At 42.9% G+C, this 21,583-nt stretch overlaps 1 protein-coding gene across 1 annotated transcript in view; it reads right to left on the minus strand.

Moving 5' to 3' along the window:
- Positions 1 to 21,583, minus strand: part of mfsd2b (MFSD2 lysolipid transporter B, sphingolipid) — an 80,699-nt gene that overhangs the window by 35,252 nt on the left and 23,864 nt on the right. Inside the window, exon 4 of the mRNA XM_067985267.1 lies at positions 3,503 to 3,626. Coding sequence (XP_067841368.1) covers positions 3,503 to 3,626 — 124 coding nt within the window. The remainder of the gene's footprint in view (positions 1 to 3,502; positions 3,627 to 21,583) is intronic.

Raw genomic sequence — 21,583 nt, forward strand, 5'->3', positions numbered from 1 at the left:
GTTTCTACTTTGAATGCTCCCAACACTTTAAGTACCTCCTCTATCTATTTTTATCCTATCCAATTTCTCTACTACCTCCTCCTTTACTGTGATGTTGACAGCATCCTCTTCTCTAGTGAAGACAGATGCAAAGTACTCATTTACTACCTCAGCAATGCCCTCTGCCTCCACAAGATCTCCTTTTTGGTCGCTATTCGGCCCCACCCTTCTTTTGACTACCCTTTTACTATTAATATGTTTATAAAAGACTTTTGGGTTCCCTTTTTATGTTACCTGCTAATCTATTTTCATACACTCTCTTTGCCACTCTTATTTCCTTTTTCAGTTCTCCCCTGTACTTTCTGTATTCAGCTTGATTCTCCACTGAATTATGAACCTAACATTTATCATAAGCCTCCTTTTTCTGTTTCATTTTAATCTCTATAACTTTAGTCATCCAGGGAGCTCTAGCTTTGGATGCCCTTCCTTTCCCTCTCATGGTAATGTGTCTAGTCTGTACCTGAACTATCTCCTCTTTGACTCCCATTGTTCAATTACTGTTTTACCTGCCAATCTTTGATTCCAATCCACCTGGGCCAGATCACTTTTCAACTCACTGAAATTAACCATCCTCCAGGAGTATTTTTGCATTTGATTTTTCCTCGTCCTTTTCCATGACTACTCTAAACCTAATCATACATTATGATCACCGTTTCCTAAATGCTCCCCCACTGAAACATGCTCCGCTTGCCTTCTTTCATTCCCCAGAACTAGATCTAGCACTGCTTCCTTCCTCGTCGGGCTGGAAACATACTGATCAAGAACGTTCTCTTGTACACATTTCAGGAACTCCTCCCCCTCTTTGCCCTTTACAAGGTTGTAAAGTGCTTCCTCAAACTTCCATTGAGTTTCATTGGAACAGTGTAGGAGGCCGAAGACAGAGAGATCAGAGTGTGAGTAGGATGGGGAATTAAAATGGCAAGCATCCGAAAGCTCAGGTTCACGCTTGCAAACTAAACAGAGGTGTTCAGCAAAGTGATCACCCAATTTGCATTTGATCTCCCCAATGAAGCTCAACTGAAGCTCGAGGAACAGCACCTCATCTTTTGATTAGGCACTTTATTAACTTCTGGACTCAACACTGATTTCAACAACTTCAGATCATAATCACTGCTCCCATTTTTACAGACAGCAGATACTGGTAATGGTTCTGCTTTTGCCATTTACAGCTCCTCTAGATCCATCTTTTGTTTCTTTACTTGTCCCACTACCACTCCCTTTCGCCTTGCATCATCATCGCTTTTGTCATTTGATGAGTCCTGCCCTCCACCCTATCACAGACCTTCCCTTTTATTCTTTCCTCCCCTCCTCCCCAATCTCTTCTTTCCCTGCCTCTGTGCTTGCTTATAAGCTGTTAAATTTCTAACTTCTTCCAGTCGTGACGAAAGGTCATCGACCTGAAACATTAACTCTGTTTCTCTCTTCACAGATGCTGCCTGATCTGCTGATTTCCAGTATTTTCTGGTTTTATTTCAAATTTCCAACATCTGCAGTATTTTGCTTTTGACTTAATTATACAAATGTGAATTGAATTAACACACAAAGCCAAGTGAGAGTCCTTCAACTGAAACGCTTTTCTAATATAGCACCATAAACCTTTTTTTGAAGATAGTGCAGCATTAACTTCTGATGTGGGATATTTGGGGCTTCTCCCCACAGATCACCAACAAGCCACAGATCTGCTCCTCCAAAATGTCAAACTGAATGCCCTCTTGAATGGTAAAATATACACAACATAAGAATAGTTTGCAAACTGTGTGCATCACACGACAGTGCATAACCAGACTGATGAAGGCTAAATCATTGTTTTTTGCAATTCAAGTGTTTGTTCAGTAACAGTACACTCGTGTGACTTGTATTGATGCTCCGCTGGCATTTATAATTGGTGTAACGATCTAAGCCATATTCTTGGACTCTAAGCTAGTAGATGACAACTATCCAGTGAAAATAACTCACTTGAATTTTCAGCAGATATTTGAAAAATTTCAACATGTGGAATTAATGATAAATTAGCTAACTGTGTTGAAAACTGGCTTAACAATTGAAAGCAGCAGGTGATGATTAATGGACATAGCTGGGCCTGGAGGACAGCGACTAGTGTAGTTCTGCAGAGATCTGTTCCTCTTTTTCATAGCGTTCATATCTATTTGGAAGAGAGTACATTCTGTAACATTGTAAGATATGCTGATGATACCGAGCAATATGATCCAATATATGGGACATATTCAAAAAGATCTGGGCAGGTTAGGCAGATGGGTGAAAGATTGGAAGTTGTGGGATAAGTGCAAGTTGAGATCATCAAATACTCCATTGAATATAATTGTTTCTATGATTTTGGAATATTGTCACCCAGGATACTTGACTACCTTTGGGGATCAAGGCATATTATGCAGAACTTCCTCTCAAAACAGATTAAATAAATTAGTAAAAAGGGTGATTTATGAGCTCATGCTCCTGGTGCAGTGCCTCACCTTCATTGAGTGCAGATTGGGAATTCAGGCATGCACCTCCCATGATTTTCCACATTTTATGGATGGAAAATTAAGAGGGTATATGCCCAAATGCAGTTATGCACTCCTGGTGGGTGACACTCAATGCCAGCAATGCAACCTCGTAAAATAGCCTTCTATGAGACCATGACTGGCTAAATTGTACATGATTTGATGGTCTAAATAGTCTTTATTGTTCCATTCTTAATTGTCTCACAAATGGCAATTCTCCAGGCTGTATCAAACATGGATCCTGTTCAAACAAGGCACACAAGACTGGCTAAGAATGAAAGAGTCCTTTGCCAGCTCTGGATATTTCACGGTAACTTGGAGAAGTATATTCCAGCCACAATATATTTTCCGCATGTTTAAGCTAATGGAAGTTTTTATTTTTGCCGTGCACTTTGGGAAAGCCCACCATGGCATGAACTTCTTGTTGTAGGTCCAATTCTTTCTATACATTTTTAACAAAATGAATAAACCTGCAGCCTCCCACAGGAGACTATCTGTCACCACCTGAAGGCAGATGAATGTGGTGTAGCAAAAGGAGTTCATGGGTAATACAACTTTTACAGTCACAAGCAGAATAGTTGAAGTCACTAATTGTTTAACTGCCCATTCTTTGTATTTTCTGTTACATTGTGCATTACTTTACATTTTTCAATGTTAAAATCCAACAATCATTCATTAGCTGACCCATTTAATTTGTCCAGATTTCTTTGAGTATGATCGATATTCTCAATCTGTTCATCTAGCCCTAAATATAGGTCTCATCAGCAAATTAATTAATAATATATGCTCAAGCTATATTCCAAACATACGGCTAGATACAGTTCAACCTTCTCTCTTGGTGTATTTTGAATCACTTTGGATGATCCTACATTTTTGAACATCAAGCAGACTAGCTACAATCTAACTGTTGCACCACACTTTAATCATCCAATTAGTGTTATATCCCTGTTCCAAGTACTTACAGTGAGCAGAGTCTGGAACAGACAGTAGAAGAACAAATACCAAAGGAACTTCCCTGTTTTAAGTGGTGGAACGTACCACAGAAGAAGGTAGGACACAACTGCAAAAGGTGCAGAACCGATTATCCTGTAAGAAAGCACAAACTTTAAATATGTTACAATAAAACTGTTTTATGAAAAGAAATCACCATCATAGTAGAACCTATCATTTACGATCCCTCTTATGAGAAATCACATGTCGTAGATGACCATGATAGTTTGACTGGAAAGTCTTTTTTTGTAATTAACCTCCAATGGAAGTCCACCTGCTGAACATGACCAGCAACCAGGCTCTATTTGACTGCCTAATGTAATCAACAGCCACATCAGTCAGTGCGAGGAAATTTTGAACGAATCTTAATAAATATTATCTGATGAAGTAAATCAATATATTTTATCATTTGTATTGAAATGACTGATGCATTTGTAACATCTTTTAGTTGGTAACTGATATAACAAGCAGGAATGGATGTCTACCATTTGCATTCAGAGAAGCGGTGACCTCTGCCTTGCTGCTGGTAGTTAAAGGGTTAAAACATTTTAGGTTCCTTGGATGGAAAAGCCCGAACCTTGTGACTCTGGGTAGAAATCCCTGTTTTGGTTACTCCCGTTATTCTGAGACAGCAAATTAAACACACCAAGAGTCAGCTGACATTCACAAAGCATTTGCTGCACTGACTTGTCCATGGAAAAAAAAATTTAAACTTCCGTATAGGTGGCCATCCATTCATTTCATTAACCAAGTGGTAATGGTACACAACAGAATAAGAATACAAGAAATGAAACGGTTATAGGGTAGGTACCGAACTCAGACTGCTACCTCTACATGGAACAATTCCGGCTCAGCACACCAGAGCTGCAGTGCAGGCACTCACATTACTGTCTGCCCAGGAACAGCACAGCTGCATTCACTGACATCCAAATTTATATTCTGTCTGGGGTTCCCTCGTGTGTGTGTGTGTGTGTGTGGTTCAAAATTGAATTCAATCCAAAGGGTGTTAGCAAAATATTTATCACATTCTGTTCATCGGTGTCCCCTTGGCTGGTTTGAAAGATTTGAGATGCCACATATATTTATGGTATTATATTCAACTGACCATATTGACTGTATATTTTATGCAGCTTAAAGCAGTTTCCTTATTTTAAACAACACTGGCATCGTTTATCATATGGAAACAATTTGTCTTTGTTCAATCAGCCATTAACTCCTTAAAATCCTCATTTATGAGCACTATGTAATGTCAATTCATGCAATGTCCCTCCAATAAGGGACCACCTGTTTTGCAAGACCACTTTTTTCCTGACACGAAAAGTGTTCTTAAATGATAAGTTCCGTTGTACATTTATAACAAATTATTTTATGTCCAGGCAATTTACTTCCAGAAATTTCTGGTTTTGTTTGTAATAGCCATTTTACTCAATTCCAAACACCCTGATGTTATAACATCATTGGGTAGTCCATCTGATTCTCAGCTTTGTCTGGGGTGATGACGAGGGTCAGTCTATAAGAGGAGAAAGGCCAGTGATTATTTCTAATCCCTGTTATGGACAGTTCTGTGATTAGGAATTTCCAATTGGGGACTTATATCTATCTGCCTTCCCTAAGCTTAGTGGCCAGTCTAAAGCCAGCAGAGACATTGATCTAAATTGTTGCTCTATGATCTTACATTGAGTGGTAGCACAAGGGAAACATTTTTTTTGACATTTTGAGGAGAATAGTAAAAGTTGTAATTACTGTAAATATGCTGTTTGTGCTGAATACTGTCCATTTATCTATATAATGTTAAATAAAGTTGTCTGTTGGTTTATAGCCTGAGCTTTGGTCTGATGGATGTATATTCATCTGCCTAATGAGGATGAAAACTTCGTATTGCAGCACATGATATATTCTCACCACATTTACCTAGATATTGGGCTGCTAAAGACACATACTGATTTGTAGGAGAAGCAAGGTCTGCTTTTGGGAGTGGTTGTTGGTCCAAATAGCATATTTGAAAACCCAAAAACTCCAGAGTTATAAAGGGATCAGAGAAATGCAATGTGGTTTAGTACCTACCTAATGAGATTTGTAGAACTGCGAACCAATATCATTTTTTTTAAATGGCAGAAATGCCTGATTTCATCAAAAGTTTAACACCTGCTAATGAAATTGTATGAATGTGTGGTTTTGAAATGTGTGATTCTTACTAATGTGATTTTGTAGTGAGTATTTGCAGCTCACCTCTCCATTTAACCAATATAAATGTTGAAATGTTGCTAACCCTACTGTACAGTACACAGTCTTAGAGGGAAATGCCTTAACAATAATTGCAAGAAGCCTGTTTTTAGCAACCATGCCTTGGATATATGAGTAAGATATGTTTCTCAGTAAAGGAGAAACTCAAATAAATTTTTGGTGAGGAAGAATGACTCCCAAATATGAGAAGAAAGAAACCAGTGTTACAGTACGTCACCAAAAGAGTGAATGTGCTGTCAGTAGGAGGACTTGGTGGGAGGTCTGGAAGAAGCTGCATGAATTAATGAACAGCACAAAGGTAAGATTTTAATGTTACTGGAGGATAGCAGTACAAGGCATAAGTGGACATGAGGGAAAGGAGTAGGTGTTAATGATATATGCAAAAAAATACTGTGCTGACACAGAAAAATGTTAGCAAGGATGTATAAAGTAAGGTAGTGGAAGTGAAAGTAGCAGCGTTATGTAAATTGCACTACAAGTGCTATAATGGCAAAAAGTAGGAATTTCCATAGGGCAAATCACCATGTCATGGTCTCCATTACTCTTATGTTTACTCACAAATAGTAGGAAGATGCAACATGGAACACGTGATGGAACATATGACTAGAAACAACTTAGTCCATATGACCAACCAATAGGTATTAGGGAAGGCATTTGGGTTGTGAAGACTAGAAGGGTGTGTAGAACTACTGTTATGTCCCATATTAATCATATATTTTATTATTTGCACCACATGTTAATTAAATTGTGCATACACCCTAATTGTGCACAAGCACTTAATAATGCACGTAATGAAAGTACAGTACTCAAATGGAGAAGTATGAGAATTAGGTGATATGGTGAGTTAGACACTGGCCTTTTACCTCCAGTACCTGGGTTCAACTCCAGCCCAGACTCATAGAATGAAAGTTTCCTTTGGCTGAAATGAGTTTAGCATAAAACGGTCTCTAATTGGGCACCAATTAGCAACTTCACTCAGAAAGGCCATAGGATGACTGGTATGGGAAATTTAAAAAATGGTGAAGTAGGGAGTGCTCTCCTGAGGTTTGGGCTGAGATAAGTTCCTGGGACAGTACAAGGGGCTATGCTATGCTTGACCTGGGAGGGTTTAATGATGACACTGGGGTCTGAATTTTGTTCCAAATTACCCGCTGTTTTGAAGTAAATTTGCAGTGATAAATGGAGTAAAATGGGTTCTTAGAGGCTACTGCCTCAAATCTGCCGCAGAAAATCTAGATCTGAATTATCCTCCCAAAAAAGCACCAGTCTTGTCTAGTGATCGCTGGGAGTCCAAACCACCTCATGTAAATAGGGTCAAGGGGCATGGCTAACCCCTCCAACACATTTCACCCAAATTCCACCCCACATCCATCCTAAATAATTACTGTTACTATTTAATTGTCGGTAGGAGCTTCAGGAAGATATTCCTGAGGCAGATACCACATTGTGAAGGCCATTACTGAAGGTTGGTGGTATTTTGCCTGCAAATCTCTTTATTACTTTGTAGGTTCAGTTCATACTCCTGCTGCTCAAAGTACTACTTTGCACGGAGATATCGATTTCCCAATGGGAACACTTCCATTCTTATGCTTTGAAGAGCAGGAGGATAAGGACATGGAAGAGGTTAGATTGAAGCCCCTTAGAGTCAAGCTTCACAGAAAAGACCTCATCCCTATCTACTCATACAAACTCATCAAGATCTACAGATCAAGACGGTCTTATTTAAACTTTTCTATCAGTGTCTTAGAAGGTCGCACAACCCCTCACCCCACCCCCACCTCCCCCACCCCCCAACCTCCCGGAGGTTATTGCTGAAATATGTCAACTTCTGACTGAAGACAAGCAGCCTACATCCACCAGAAGAAGAGCATTGTCGGTACCAATCAAGGTCACTTTTGTGTCTAGATGCTTCCAGGCAGCATCAAGTGAACTTTGCCACATTAGGCAGACAGCTGCATCAAGCAGGCCACCAATGCTCTTTTCAAGAGGGCTGCACAATTCATATTCTTCCCAATGGAGCTAAACAAGCAAAGAGAGCTAGAGCTATCCCATTCTATAGATTGGCAATTGACCGAACACATGTGGCATTCAAAGCCCCATATGACACCCCCCTCAATTTTATGAATAATAAAGACTTTCATTCTATTAATATCCAACTAATGTGTGATGCTAATGATCTTATGCTGCACATCAATGCCAGACACCCAGAAAGCTGCAACAATCCACTATGCCCGTCCTCATGACTCGGAGCTAGATATCCAGTTTGTTGGTTGGTAATCAGGACTATCACCTGCTGTCATGGCTGATGACTCCAGTAAAGCTTCAACAGACAGAGAGGGGCAACAGATATGATGTGGCTCATGCCACTACAAGAAGCGTAGAGCAAACTATTGGAACTCTCAAGTCCCGATTTAAGTGCCTGGATAAATCTGGTAGAGCACTATGACACAGCACAGCAAGAGCCTTAACATTCATTGTAGCTTGATGCATTCTGCATAATACTGGTTGGTGTCAGTGTACAGGCTGACTAGTTCCAAACAGGTTTTGGAAACCACTGAAAGCGTCCTGTTCAAAGCATCTATAGCAGCATCTATGCCACTCCGGAAGTCACCAGTGTCTTCAGTAGCTGTTCCTGATTGTAATTTTGATGTGCGCCATGCATGCTAGTCTTAGTTGTACCGAGCATTAAGTGGCCTAACCAGCAGTCCCTAAAGGGACTGCAGGGGACCATTCAGAAAAAGGTACATTTTTGTTTTTTAAGATTTTAGTGAAAATGGATTGGGCCTCCTGGCTGTGGCCTTGGGCCGGAATTGTGGACGCACCACCGACTTTGCGCCTGTTTTGGGCCGAAGTTAAAAATCGCGCCTCTCCAATATCTTTATTTAAGTCTGAAACATTTCACAAAAAGAGGGATGCATTAAATCAAAACGATCTTAATTTCTTATGGTGAAAATACCCCATAATGGAAGACAAAAGCCTTTTGATGTGATAGTCGGATTGACATTTGGTCCATGGTGATTGGTCTGACAGTCAAATTGATTCTTATTGTATCATATTGTCGGTGATTAATTGCTTTTACCCAGATGTTAGCCTATTTGATGTCCATAGCACAGAGGTGAAATGTCAGCTGAAATCATTTGTGCCATTAGAAAAACAGTGAAATGTAATGTGGAAGTGGGAATGTATGTGTTAATTACAAAGACGCGTGAATAATGAATCAGGGGTTGTGTTAGTCAAAAAATAGTCTGAACATTATGTTTATTCCCTGCTAAGATTTTACAGCTAAAGGTTATTAAACTGAATGCTCACAGATTATATATATGGGCAGTGAATTACTGCCAGGGTTCTCCCATTTGTCTGTCATAACTGCAAAACTAGAGCTGTGGAAACCCAGAAAAATGGTGTAAATGCTTTTTTTTTATTGCTGTTCTGGGGGTTTTGTGGCTCCTCTGGCAAAGTTACAGTGGACAAGTGGAAGAACTGCTGTGGAAATTCATCCACAAAATGCATTATGGGATTTTTTTAAGTATGTCATTTTATTCTTCTGTTGAAGGGGCTTTGGGAACCAAATGAAGAAGAAGAATCTAATTTCTTTACAAACTGATGATAACGCTAAAATTAAGTACTACATTTATGAAATAAGGTTGTCCTGTTCAACCACAAACACTAGCATTATTGCACTAATTTATCAATAAATGTAAGCTTGACTCAACACTCTTGTCTCTAAATTTGAAAGTGTGGGTTCAAGATTTGAGCGCGTAATCTAAGATGACACTTCCGTTCAGTAATGTAGAGGTGCTATCATTCAAATGATGTTGAAAGCCCTATCCCTCTGTCCAGGTGGTTGAAGTGGTTGTTAAAGATCCAATGACACCATTCAAAGACGAGTGTGTAATGGTCAACATTCACTGATCACTCAAAAACTAGGGTACAGTAGCATAGTGGTTATCTTGCTGGAAATAGTAATCCAGAGGCCTGGACTAATAATCTGGAGTCATGAGTTCAAATCCCACCATTGCAGCTGGGGAATTTAAATTCAATTAATTAAATAAAATCTGGAATTAAGAAAACGGTATCAGTAAAGGTGGCCATGAAACTACCGGATTGTCGTAAAAACCCATTTGATTCACTAATGTCCTTTAGGGAATGAAACCTGCCGTCCTTACCCAGTCTGGCCTATATGTGACTCCAGACCCACTGCAATGTGGTTGATGCTTGACTGCCCTCTGAAATGGCCTAGCAAGCCACTCAGTTGTACAATCTCTGCTACAGAAAGTCACAATAAGAATAAAACCAGACGGACCACCCGGCATCGGACCACTAGGCAAACCAAGCCCAGTCGACCCTGCAAAGTCCTCCTCACTAACTTCTGGGGACTTGTGCCAACATTGGGAGAGATATCCCACAGGCTAGTCAAGCATCAGCCTGACATAGCCAAAATCACAGAATCGTACCTTTCAGCCAAAGTCCCAGACTCTTCCATCACCATCCCTGGGTATGTCCTGTCCCACCAGCAGCACAGACCCACCAGAGGTGGCGGTACAGTGATATACAGTCAGGAGGGAGTGGCCCTGGGAGTTATCGACATTGACACCGAACCCCATGAAATCTCATGGCATCAGGTCAAACATGGGCAAGGAAACCTCCTGCTGATTACCACCTACCGTCCTCCCTCAGCTGATGAGTCAGTCCTCCTCCATGTTGAGCACCACTTGGAGGAAGCACTGAGGGTAGCAAGGGCACAGAATATACTCTGGGTGGGGGACTTCAATGTCCATCACCAAGAGTGGTGCGGAAGCAGCACTACTGACCGAGCTGGCAAAGTCCTGCAGGGAAAGTAGAGAGTGAGGAGGACATAAAAAACCTGCAAGGGGATATAGACAGGCTGGGTGAGTGGGCGGAGATTTGGCAGATGCAATATAATATTGGAAAATGTGAGGTTATGCACTTTGGCAGGAAAAATCAGAGAGCAAGTTATTTTCTTAATGGCGAGAGACTGGAAAGTACTGCAGTACAAAGGGATCTGGGGGTCCTAGTGCAAGAAAATCAAAAAGTTGGTATGCAGGTGCAGCAGGTGATCAAGAAAGCCAACGGAATGTTGGCTTTTATTGCTAGGGGGATAGAATATAAAAACAAGGAGGTATTGCTGCAGTTATATAAGGTATTGGTGAGACCGCACCTGGAATACTGCATACAGTTTTGGTCTCCATACTTAAGAAAAGACATACTTGCTCTCGAGGCAGTACAAAGAAGGTTCACGCGGTTAATCCCGGGGATGAGGGGGCGGACATATGAGGAGAGGTTGAGTAGATTGGGACTCTACTCATTGGAGTTCAGAAGAATGAGAGGCGATCTTATTGAAACATATAAGATTGTGAAGGGTCTTGATCGGGTGGATGCAGTAAGGATGTTCCCAAAGATGGGTGAAACTAGAACTAGGGGGCATAATCTTAGAATAAGGGGCTGCTCTTTCAAAACTGAGATGAGGAGAAACTTCTTCACTCAGAGGGTGGTAGGTCTGTGGAATTTGCTGCCCCAGGAAGCTGTGGAAGCTACATCATTAGATAAATTTAAAACAGAAATAGACAGTTTCCTAGAAGTAAAGGGAATTAGGGGTTATGGGGAGCGGGCAGGAAATTGGACATGAAGCTGAGTTCGGATCGGTCAATGCCCTGTGGGTGGCGGAGAAGGCCCAGGGGCTATGTGGCCGGGTCCTGCTCCGACTTCTTGTGTTCTTTAGATTTGTGGTTGGGATCAGATCAGCCATGATCTTATTGAATGGCGGAGCAGGCTCGAGGGGCCGATTGGCCTACTCCTGCTCCAATTTCTTATGTTCTTATGTTCTTATGTAGGATATAGTTGCCAGACTGGGCCTGCGGCAGGTGGTGAGTGAACCAACACGAGGGAAAAACCTACTTGACCTCGTCCTCACCAAACTACCTGTCGCAGATGCATCTGTCCATGACAGTATTGGTAGGGGTGACCACCGCACCATCCAACGTGTTGTGTGGCACTACCACAGTGCTAAATGGGATAGATTCAGAACAGATCTAGCAGCTCAACACTGGGCACCCATGAGGCGCTGTGGGCCATCAGCAGCAGCAGAATTGTATTCCAGCACAACCTGTAAGCTCATAGCCCGGCATATTCCTCACTCTACCATTACCAACAAGCCAGGGGATCAACCCTGGTTCAATGAGGAGCGTAGAAGAGCATGCCAGGAGCAGCACCAGGAGTACCTAAAAATGAGGTGCCAAGCTGGTGAAGCCACAACACAGGACTACATGCAGGCTAAATAGCAGAAGCAGCATGCTATAGACAGAGTTAAACGATTCCACAATCAACGGATCAGATCACAGCTCTGCAGTCCTGCCACATCCAGTCGTGAATGGTGGTGGACAATTAAACAACTAACGGGAGGAGGAGGTTCTGTAAACATCCCCATCCTCAATGATGGCAGAGTCCAGCACGTGAGTGCAAAAGACAAGGCTGATGCGTTTGCAACCATCTTCAGCCAGAAGTGCCGAGTGGATGATCCATTTCGGCTTCCTCCCGATACCCCCACCATCACAGAAGACAGTCTTCAGCCAATTCGATTCACTCCATGTGATATCAAGAAATGGCTGAGGGTACTGGATACAACAAAGGTTAGTGCTCCAGAACTAGCCACACCTCTAGCCAAGCTGTTCCAGTACAGCTACAACACTGGCATCTACCCGACAATGCACAGGTATGTCCTGTCCACAAAAAGCAGGACAAATCCAATCCGGCCAATTACCGCCCCATCAGTCTACTCTCAATCATCAGCAAAGTGAAGGAAGGTGTTGTCAACAGTGCTATCAAGCGGCACTTACTCACCAATAACCTGCTCATCGATGTTCAGTTTGGGTTCCGCCAGGACCACTCGGTACCAGACCTCATTACAGCCTTGGTCCAAACATGGACAAAAGAGCTGAATTCCAGAGGTGAGGTGAGAGTGACTACCCTTGACATCAAGGCAGCATTTAACGGAGTGTGGCAACAAGGAGCCCTAGTGAAATTGAAGTCAATGGGAATCGGGGAAAAACTCTCCAGTGGCTGGAGTCATACCTAGCACAAAGGAAGATGATGGTGGTTGTTGGAGGCCAATCATCTCAGCCCCAGGACATTGCTGCAGGAGTTCCTCAGGGCAGTGTCCTAGGCCCAACCATCTTCAGCTGCTTCATCAATGACCTTCCCTCCATCATAAGGTCATGGAGATGTTCGCTGATGACTGCACAGTGTTCAGTTCCATTCACAGCCCCTCAGATAATGAAGCAGTCCATTTCCACATGCAGCAAGACCTGGACAACATCCAGGCTTGGGCTAATAAGTGGCAAGTAACATTTGCGCCAGACAAGTGCCAGGCAATGACCATCTCCAACATGATAGAGTCTAACCACCTCTCCTTGATATTCAACAGCATTACCATCGCCGAATCCCCCACCATCAACATCCTGGGGGTTACCATTGACCAGAAACTTAACTGGACCAGCCACATAAACACTGTGGCTGCAAGAGCAGGTCAGAGGCTGGGTTTTCTGTGGTGAGTGACTCACCTCCTGACTCCCCAAAGCCTTTCCACCATCCACAAGGCACAAGTCAGGAGTGTGATGGAATACTCTCCACTTGCCTGGATGATTACAGTTCCAACAACACTCAAGAGGCTCAACATCATCCAGGACACAGCAGCCCGATTGATTGGCACCCAATCGATCGCCCTAAATATTCACTCCCTTCACCACTAGCGCACAGTGGCTGCAGTGTGTACCATCTACAGGATGCACTGCAGCAACTCACCAAGGCTTCTTCAACAGCACCTCCCAAACTCGCAACCTCTACCACCTAGAAGGACAAGGGCAGCGGGCACATGGGAACAACACCACCTCCCCTCCAAGTCACACACCATCCCGACTTGGAAATATATCGCCGTTCCTTCATCGTCACTGGGTCAAAATCCTGGAACTCCCTTCCTAACAGCACTGCGGGAGAACCTTCACCACACGGACTGCAGCAGTTCAAGAAGGCGGATCACCACCACTTTCTCAAGGGCAATTAGGGATGGGCAATAAATGCTGGCCTTGCCGACGATGCCCACATCTCATGAACGAATAAAAAAAAACTGATCAACTGATTACTCATTTCATTTGTTATTTATGGGACATTGCTATGATCAAATTGATTGATGTATTTACCCACATAACAACAATGACTGCACTTCAGAAAAGCAATTCATAATTTGGGAAGTTGTGATATGATAAGGTGCTTTATAAATGTAAATTCTTTCTTTGTTCAACGGAACTTGCAATAAAATCAGTGTTTCATTTCATATTAATTTTGGCTACAGTGTGTTATGTCCATGCCTATTTTCATTTTATCGACAAAAGCACCCTTTGTCCATATAAACCTAACTGTCTGATTTAAGGTACTTTAAAGGCCAACCTTCCATTATAAGCTCTGTTTTTTTCACCATGGCTTTTTTTTTAAACTGTGTCTTGTGATTTAAAAATACCACACTCAAAATGGAAAGTTACACTTTCTGTTGGAAACAGCCTGCCTACTCAGAGCTATCTTGTCTCGGTATATTTAATTGTAAAAATTTTACAACACCAAGTTATAGTCCAGCAATTTTATTTTAAATTCACAAGCTTTCGGAGGCTTCCTCCTTCCTCAGGTGAACGTTGTTGGAAATGAAATCCTCGAAATGAAATCGCATTTATAATTCACAGAACAATGCTTGGTGATTACAGACAGTTTTTTCAACTGCCCGTTGCCAAGGCAATCAGTGTGCAGACAGACAGGTGTTACCTGCAAGGTCTCCGAATATACAAATCACCAAAAAAAAACAAAAAAACAAAAAAAACAGAGATAGAGAGGTAGAAACATAGAAAAGACAGCAACTGACCCGTTATATTAAAAACAGATAACATTTGTTCGCTGGTGGGGTAACGTGTAGCGTGACATGAACCCAAGATCCCGGTTGAGGCCGTCCTCATGGGTGCGGAACTTGGCTATCAATTTCTGCTCGACGATTTTGCGTTGTCGTGTGTCTCGAAGGCCGCCTTGGAGTACGCTTACCCGAAGGTCAGTGGCTGAATGTCCTTGACTGCTGAAGTGTTCCCCGACTGGGAGGGAACCCTCCTGTTTGGTGATTGTTGCGCGGTGTCCGTTCATCCGTTGTCGCAGCGTCTGCATGGTCTCGCCAATGTACCATGCTCTGGGGCATCCTTTCCTGCAACGTATGAGGTAGACAACGTTGGCCGAGTCACAGGAGTATGAACCGTGCACCTGGTGGGTGGTGTCCTCTCGTGTGATGGTGGTATCTGTGTCGATGATCTGGCATGTCTTGCAGAGGTTGCTGTGGCAGGGTTGTGTGGTGGCGTGGACGCTGTTCGCTTGAAAGCTAGGTAATTTGCTGCGAACGATGGTCTGTTTGAGGTTGGGTGGCTGTTTAAAGGCGAGTAGTGGAGGTGTGGGGATGGCCATAGCGAGGTGTTCGTCGTCATTGATGACATGTTGAAGGCTGCGGAGAACATGGCGTAGTTTCTCCGCTCCGGGGAAGTACTGGACGACAAAGGGTACTCTGTTGGTTGCGTCCCGTGTTAGTCTCCTGAGGAGGTCTATGCGATTTTTCGCTGTGGCCCGTCGGAACTGTCGATCGATGAGTCGAGCGTCATATCCCGTTCTTACTAGGGCGTCTTTCAGCGTCTGTAGATGTCCATCGCATTCCTCCTCGTCTGAGCAGACCCTGTGTATTCGCAGGGCCTGTCCATAGGGGATGGCCTCTTTGACGTGGTTAGGGTGGAAGCTGGAAAAGTGGAGCATCGTGAGGTTGTCCGTGGGCTTGCGGTAGAGTGAGGTGCTGAGGTGCCCGTCTTTGATGGAGATTTGTGTGTCCAAGAAAGAAACTGATTCTGAGGAGTAGTCCATGGTGAGCTTGATGGTGGGGTGGAACTTGTTGATGTTATCGTGTAGTCTCTTTAGTGATTCCTCGCCGTGGGTCCATAGAAAATAAAATGTCGTCGATGTATCTGGTGTATAGTGTTGGTTGGAGGTCCTGTGCAGTGAAGAAGTCCTGCTCGAACTTGTGCATGAAAATGTTGGCGTATTGGGGTGCGAATTTGGTCCCCATGGCTGTTCCGTGTGTTTATGTAAAGAACTGGTTATCGAAGGTGAAGACATTGTGATCCAGGATGAAGCGGATGAGTTGTAGGATGGCGTCTGGAGATTGGCTGTTGTTGGTGTTGAGTATTGATGCTGTCGCAGCGATGCCGTCATCGTGGGGGATACTGGTGTAGAGTGCCGAGACGTCCATCGTGGTGAGAAGTGTTCCTGGTTCAACTGGTCCGTGGGTACTGGGTTTTTGAAGGAAGTCTGTAGTGTCGCGACAGAAGCTGGGGGTTCCCTGTATGATGGGTTTCAGGATGCCCTCGATGTATCCAGAGAGGTTCTCACACAGGGTTCCGTTGCCTGATACGATAGGACGTCCGGGTGTGTTGGCTTTGTGTATCTTTGGGAGGCAGTTGAAGTCTCCCACGCGGGGAGTACGTGGGATGAGAGTGCGTAGGATGCTTTGAAGGTCTGGATCGAAGGTCTTGATCAGTTTGTTGAGCTGGTGGGTGTGTTCTTTGGTCGGATCTGCGGGTAACCGTCTGTAGTGTTCCTGGTTGTCCAGTTGTCGGTATGCTTCTTTGCAATAGTCCGTTCTGTTTTGTATGACGATGGCTCCTCCTTTGTCCGCTAGTTTGATGACGATGTTGCGGTTGGTCTTGAGAGCGTTGATGGCGTTGCGTTGAGCTCGGGTGACATTCTGGACTGTCTTCTGAGTGCGGCTGATGAATCTGGCATTGACGCATTTCCTGACAGCTTGAGCATACATGTCCAGCTGAGGGCAGCGACCCTCCGGAGGAGTCCAGTGTGACTCTTTCCAGTGTGACTCTATCCTCTTCTGTCTGCACACTGATTGCCTTGGCAACGGGCAGTTGAAAAAACTGTCTGTAATCACCAAGCATTGTTCTGTGAATTATAAATGCGATTTCATTTCGAGGATTTCATTTCCAACAACGTTCACCTGAGAAAGGAGGAAGCCTCCGAAAGCTTGTGAATTTAAAATAAAATTGCTGGACTATAACTTGGTGTTGTAAAATTTTTACAATTGTCAACCCCAGTCCATCACCAGCATCTCCACATCATCGGAATATTTAAGCAAAGGTGTTCTTGATAGCACCAATTTCTGTACTAATTCCAATTCACCTATCATCCCTATCCTCACCAATCTTCACTGCCTTCCCAACATATTAATTTCAAAATCCTGGTCCTTATCTAAAAAATCTCTCTATGGCCTTGCACCCTTTACCCTCTGTAACCTCTTGTACTCCAACTGTTACAGTTCAGATGTTCTCTCAACACATTTGTCTTGTGCCCATGACAAAACAATAGGATCCATAAGCAGATCAAGACTCCTATGAGCTGAAATCAGGGTCCTTAGCATGCCATGAATGGGATAGAGTGCTCATAATTAACTAGTATCTCTCAATTGTGACATTAAACACTGGATTAATTAAACATGTGGGATGCCCACCATATTCTCTTGAAAAATGCCAAACCATAAGATCAATGCATACAGGCTGAAATTAATGGTCAGATTTATTTACAAGCTGAATAATAGAATCAGTGAGACACAGACACAAGAAGATACTGGCCCTGGATTTCAGCAGGGTTCTCCCAATCTCCCATCGTAACTTCAGTGGGAAATTGATAGAAACCCCAGAGAAATGGTGTGAATGGCCATTTTTAACCACCTTCGCTGTTTTTCCAGGGGTTTTGCCGAACTTCCGTAAGAGAACCCCTGCAAGACTTCCAGTTGGTAGAGGGTACAATATGTAACCAATTAGCACACAGCAAGGTCCCACAAATAATAATGAGATAAATAAACAGTTAATTTGTTTTTTGATGGTGTTTGTTGAGGGAAAAGAATTAACTGAAACATCGGGGGAACTCGCCTACTAGTCTTTAAATAGCGCTCTGGAATCATTTACGTTCATCTAAAAAGGCAGACAGGGCCTCAGTTTAACGTCTCATTCAAAAGACAGCACCTTGAACAATGCAGTACTGCAACGAAGTGTCAACCTAGATTATGTGCTGAAGCGCTGGAGTAGGGCTTGAACCCATAACTTTCTGACTCAGGCAAGAGTGCTACCACTGAACCAGGCTAACACTTGCACATGAATGATGTAAATCTCAGTTCATTCATGGAGTTCAGGGGATCGTTGCACCCATTTTTCGGGCATAAAAGGGCACAACGATGACAAATTTAGAAGTGGGACATGCGTTTGTGTCATTGCTAAATCAGTTGGGGCTATTTTTCAGGCATTCCCGGCAGCTGCCTAAAACAAACGTTAGGCTCCCTACATATGTACGGCATGTTCTCCGCAGCCTTCAACATGTCATCGATGATGACGAACACCTCGCTAAGGCCATCCCCACGCCTCCACTACTCGCCTTCAAACAGCCACCCAATCACAAACAGACCATCGTTCGCAGCAAATTACCCAGCTCTCAGGAGAACAGCGTCGACGACACCACACAACCCTGCCACGGTAACCTCTGCAAGACATGCCAGATCAACGACACAGATACCACCACCACACGAGAGGACACCACCCACCAGGTACATGGTTCATACTCCTGTGACTCGGCCAACGTTGTCTACCTCATACGTTGCAGGAAAGGATGCCCCGGAGCATGGTACATTGGCGAGACCATGCAGACGCTGCGACAACGGATGAACGGACACCGCACAACAACCGCCAGACAGGAGGGTTCCCTCCCAGTCGGGGAACACTTCAGCAGTCAAGGACATTCAGCCTCCGATCTTCGGGTAAGCGTTCTCCAAGGCAGCCTTCGAGACACACGACAACGCAAAATCGTCGAGCAGAAATTGATAGCCAAGTTCCGCACCCATTAGGACGGCCTCAACCGGGATCTTGGGTTCATGTCACGCTACATGTAACCCCACCAGGGGGGGAAAAATAAGTTATTTGTTTTTAATACAACTGGCCATTCTTTGTCTCTCTCTCTCTCTCTCTCTCTGTCTTTGTGATCTGACCGCTTGCGTATTCAGTGGTCTTAGGTGTAATGTTCCCCTGTCTGAACACCATCCATGCAGAGGTGTGATAACAGGCAGTTGGAAAGATTATCTGTAATCACCAGGCTTTGTTCTGTGACTATATATGCGGTGCTTTGATGGAAACCTTCACACACCTGACGAAGGACGAAAGCTCCGAAAGCATGTGATTTTCAAATAAAACTGTTGGACTATAACCTAGTGTTGTAAGATTCCTTACATATGTAAATGGAGGCCTTACAAGGTCCCTTTACTGAAAAGGTTGGCGATGAGCACAGCAGGCGCCAGGTCTGCTCTGCTTGGGATTTTTCAACAACAATAACTTGCATTTATATAGCGCCTTTAACATAGTAAAACATCCTAAGGCGCTTCATTGGAGCATTATGAGACAAAAATTTGACATTGAGCCATATAAAGAGATATTAGGACAGGTGACGGGTAGATTTTAAGGAGTGTCTTAAAGGAGGAGAGAGGAGTAGAGAGGAGTAGCTCTTGTGGAGGCCAAAGAAAGGTAAGGTTTTTTTAAAATTCAGAAATCGTTCCTGTGGAGCCAAGAGAAGCAGCAGTGCTCCATCCATTCCACAGTCCTCATGATTGCGCCCCTCCCCCCTCCCCATTGTTGCTCCCACCCCTGTCCTAGCGAGGCAAGCAGTCCGATATTCTTTTTAATAAAATGCACAAGCTGACCATGGAGGCGCAACAGGCACAAACAGACTGCGCTCAAAATGTTACTAACTCCCCAAGGACCAATTTCGGGCCAGCCTTGGGCGTTCTGATTGGGGTGTGCAGTGTCGGCTTGCCGCTGGTTATTAACTTGAAAATGACCCGTAACCAATTTCCACACCCGGAACTCTAGGCAGATCTAGACATGAGAGTATTCTCTCCAGTACTTAATTCAGCCAAAGGGATTTTGAAGTTAGACCTGTCAATCATTCATAATTAAAACACAATGGTGTGAACTATTGCATGGAAAGCTGATGAGCAGGTGCTCCCATGTCATCTGATTTCCAAGGACCTGTTAATCCTTTGTGATTAGTACCTAGAACAAGCCTTCATAGTGTAGATTAATCCAGCATTTGAAATTGTGTAATTTCCTTCACTTGCAGTGGATTAAAATACTGCATTGCATTTCTCTTTCTTTCCTTTGCTCTTCACAATTTCCTTATTATTCTTTCTTAAGTTTCTTCCATTTGCTTGTTTTCAAGTTTAACATTTCTTGCAAATGTTCCTTCCTCACCTTTGTTCCATTGTCTTTTCCTAATCAACTGTCATCAATCTCTTATATGTAACTATTTGCATTATCCTGGTATGTTACTATATTTTGTTCCAATGCTTTTTGTTTTTTTTAACAGACAGTTATTCAGCTATTAAACTATATTCTAGACACAAACTATCCCTAGAATACTCTCTGGGAAATAGAAAACAAGATTTTAACTCATTGAATGTGTGATCCCTTTGAGAAAAAAGAAATGAACAGTATGTATTTTAAAATGAGGTTATTAACTGAAACTACCATTCAGATACTGCAAAAACAACTGAAAGCAGATATGGCCTTGGTACGTTTGTAAGAACAGGGGAATCTGACAGCTGTGGTATTCATAGCCTTCAGCCCTGCTGTCACAAATGCTTGTGGTTCTTTCAAATAATCAAAAGTCATGTAAGACAGTCAGACGGCGTAAAGCAGTTCACGTGATGGACAGTTTGTTAATTTGATTCTTCAGCTGAAACATATGTGCATAAATTTTGCATAAACACATTCCAGAATATGACTAAACAGTAGCAGGGAAACCTTCATAACATAAAAGGCCAGAACTTGCACAGAGCGGCGAGGCCACACTTGCCGTAACTCCTGCGAATTAAATTAATGAATGTACTTACTGCGGGCTCTGCGGCATCGACTTGCTTGATTTTGAACTTTTAAAAAATTGATATCAACCCAGCCTCTGAGCAGCGTACGTTGATTCGCATGGTACAATCTTTGCAACTAGAAGACACGCCCACAAAATCTGTTAGGAAGAGAAGTCACGCCCACAAGCAGGCAAGCAGACTTCATTCATTTAAAGTTACTATTCTGGAAGTCATTGTAAATAAAAATTTTAATTTTTTTAAATAAAAAGCCAAAAAAAAATTGAATTAAATTGAAGAGACAGAGGGGAAAAGTAAAAACAAACTTTTAATTTTAATTTTTAATTTTTTTTAAATGACCAAAACCTATTAAAATAAGGAGTAATATGAGACTCCCAATTTTTAAAATTTAATTTTTAGTTGTTTGGCAGTCATTAAGACTAACTGCTCTTTTAAAACTTAGTTTAGATCTGGTATTTTTAAGTGTACCTGTTTGGTGACGTAATCAATTACTTTCCAGCTCAGCGGATGAGTAAGTTTATGGTTTTTCAGTGATTTCAATGACTGCAGCGTTTGATGTCCTTTTAATTCGCAGCTGTCAATTCGCCGGCGAACAAATAGGAACAAGTTCACGATTTCCGTGTTTTAGTGCGCATGTGCAAACGCAGGAACTTGCTCCTTCAATTCACCATTAAAAACGAAGAGTGCTGTTGAGCTCCTCTGTTATTTCAGGAGCAAGTTCTGCCCCGATATTTACACAGCATACAGTACAATTGCTGGCAATTCCCTACTCACAAAAATGGTATAACTATAGTATTGA

Source organism: Heptranchias perlo, chromosome 5, assembly GCF_035084215.1.
Source record: "Heptranchias perlo isolate sHepPer1 chromosome 5, sHepPer1.hap1, whole genome shotgun sequence".
Lineage (NCBI taxonomy): Eukaryota > Metazoa > Chordata > Chondrichthyes > Hexanchiformes > Hexanchidae > Heptranchias > Heptranchias perlo.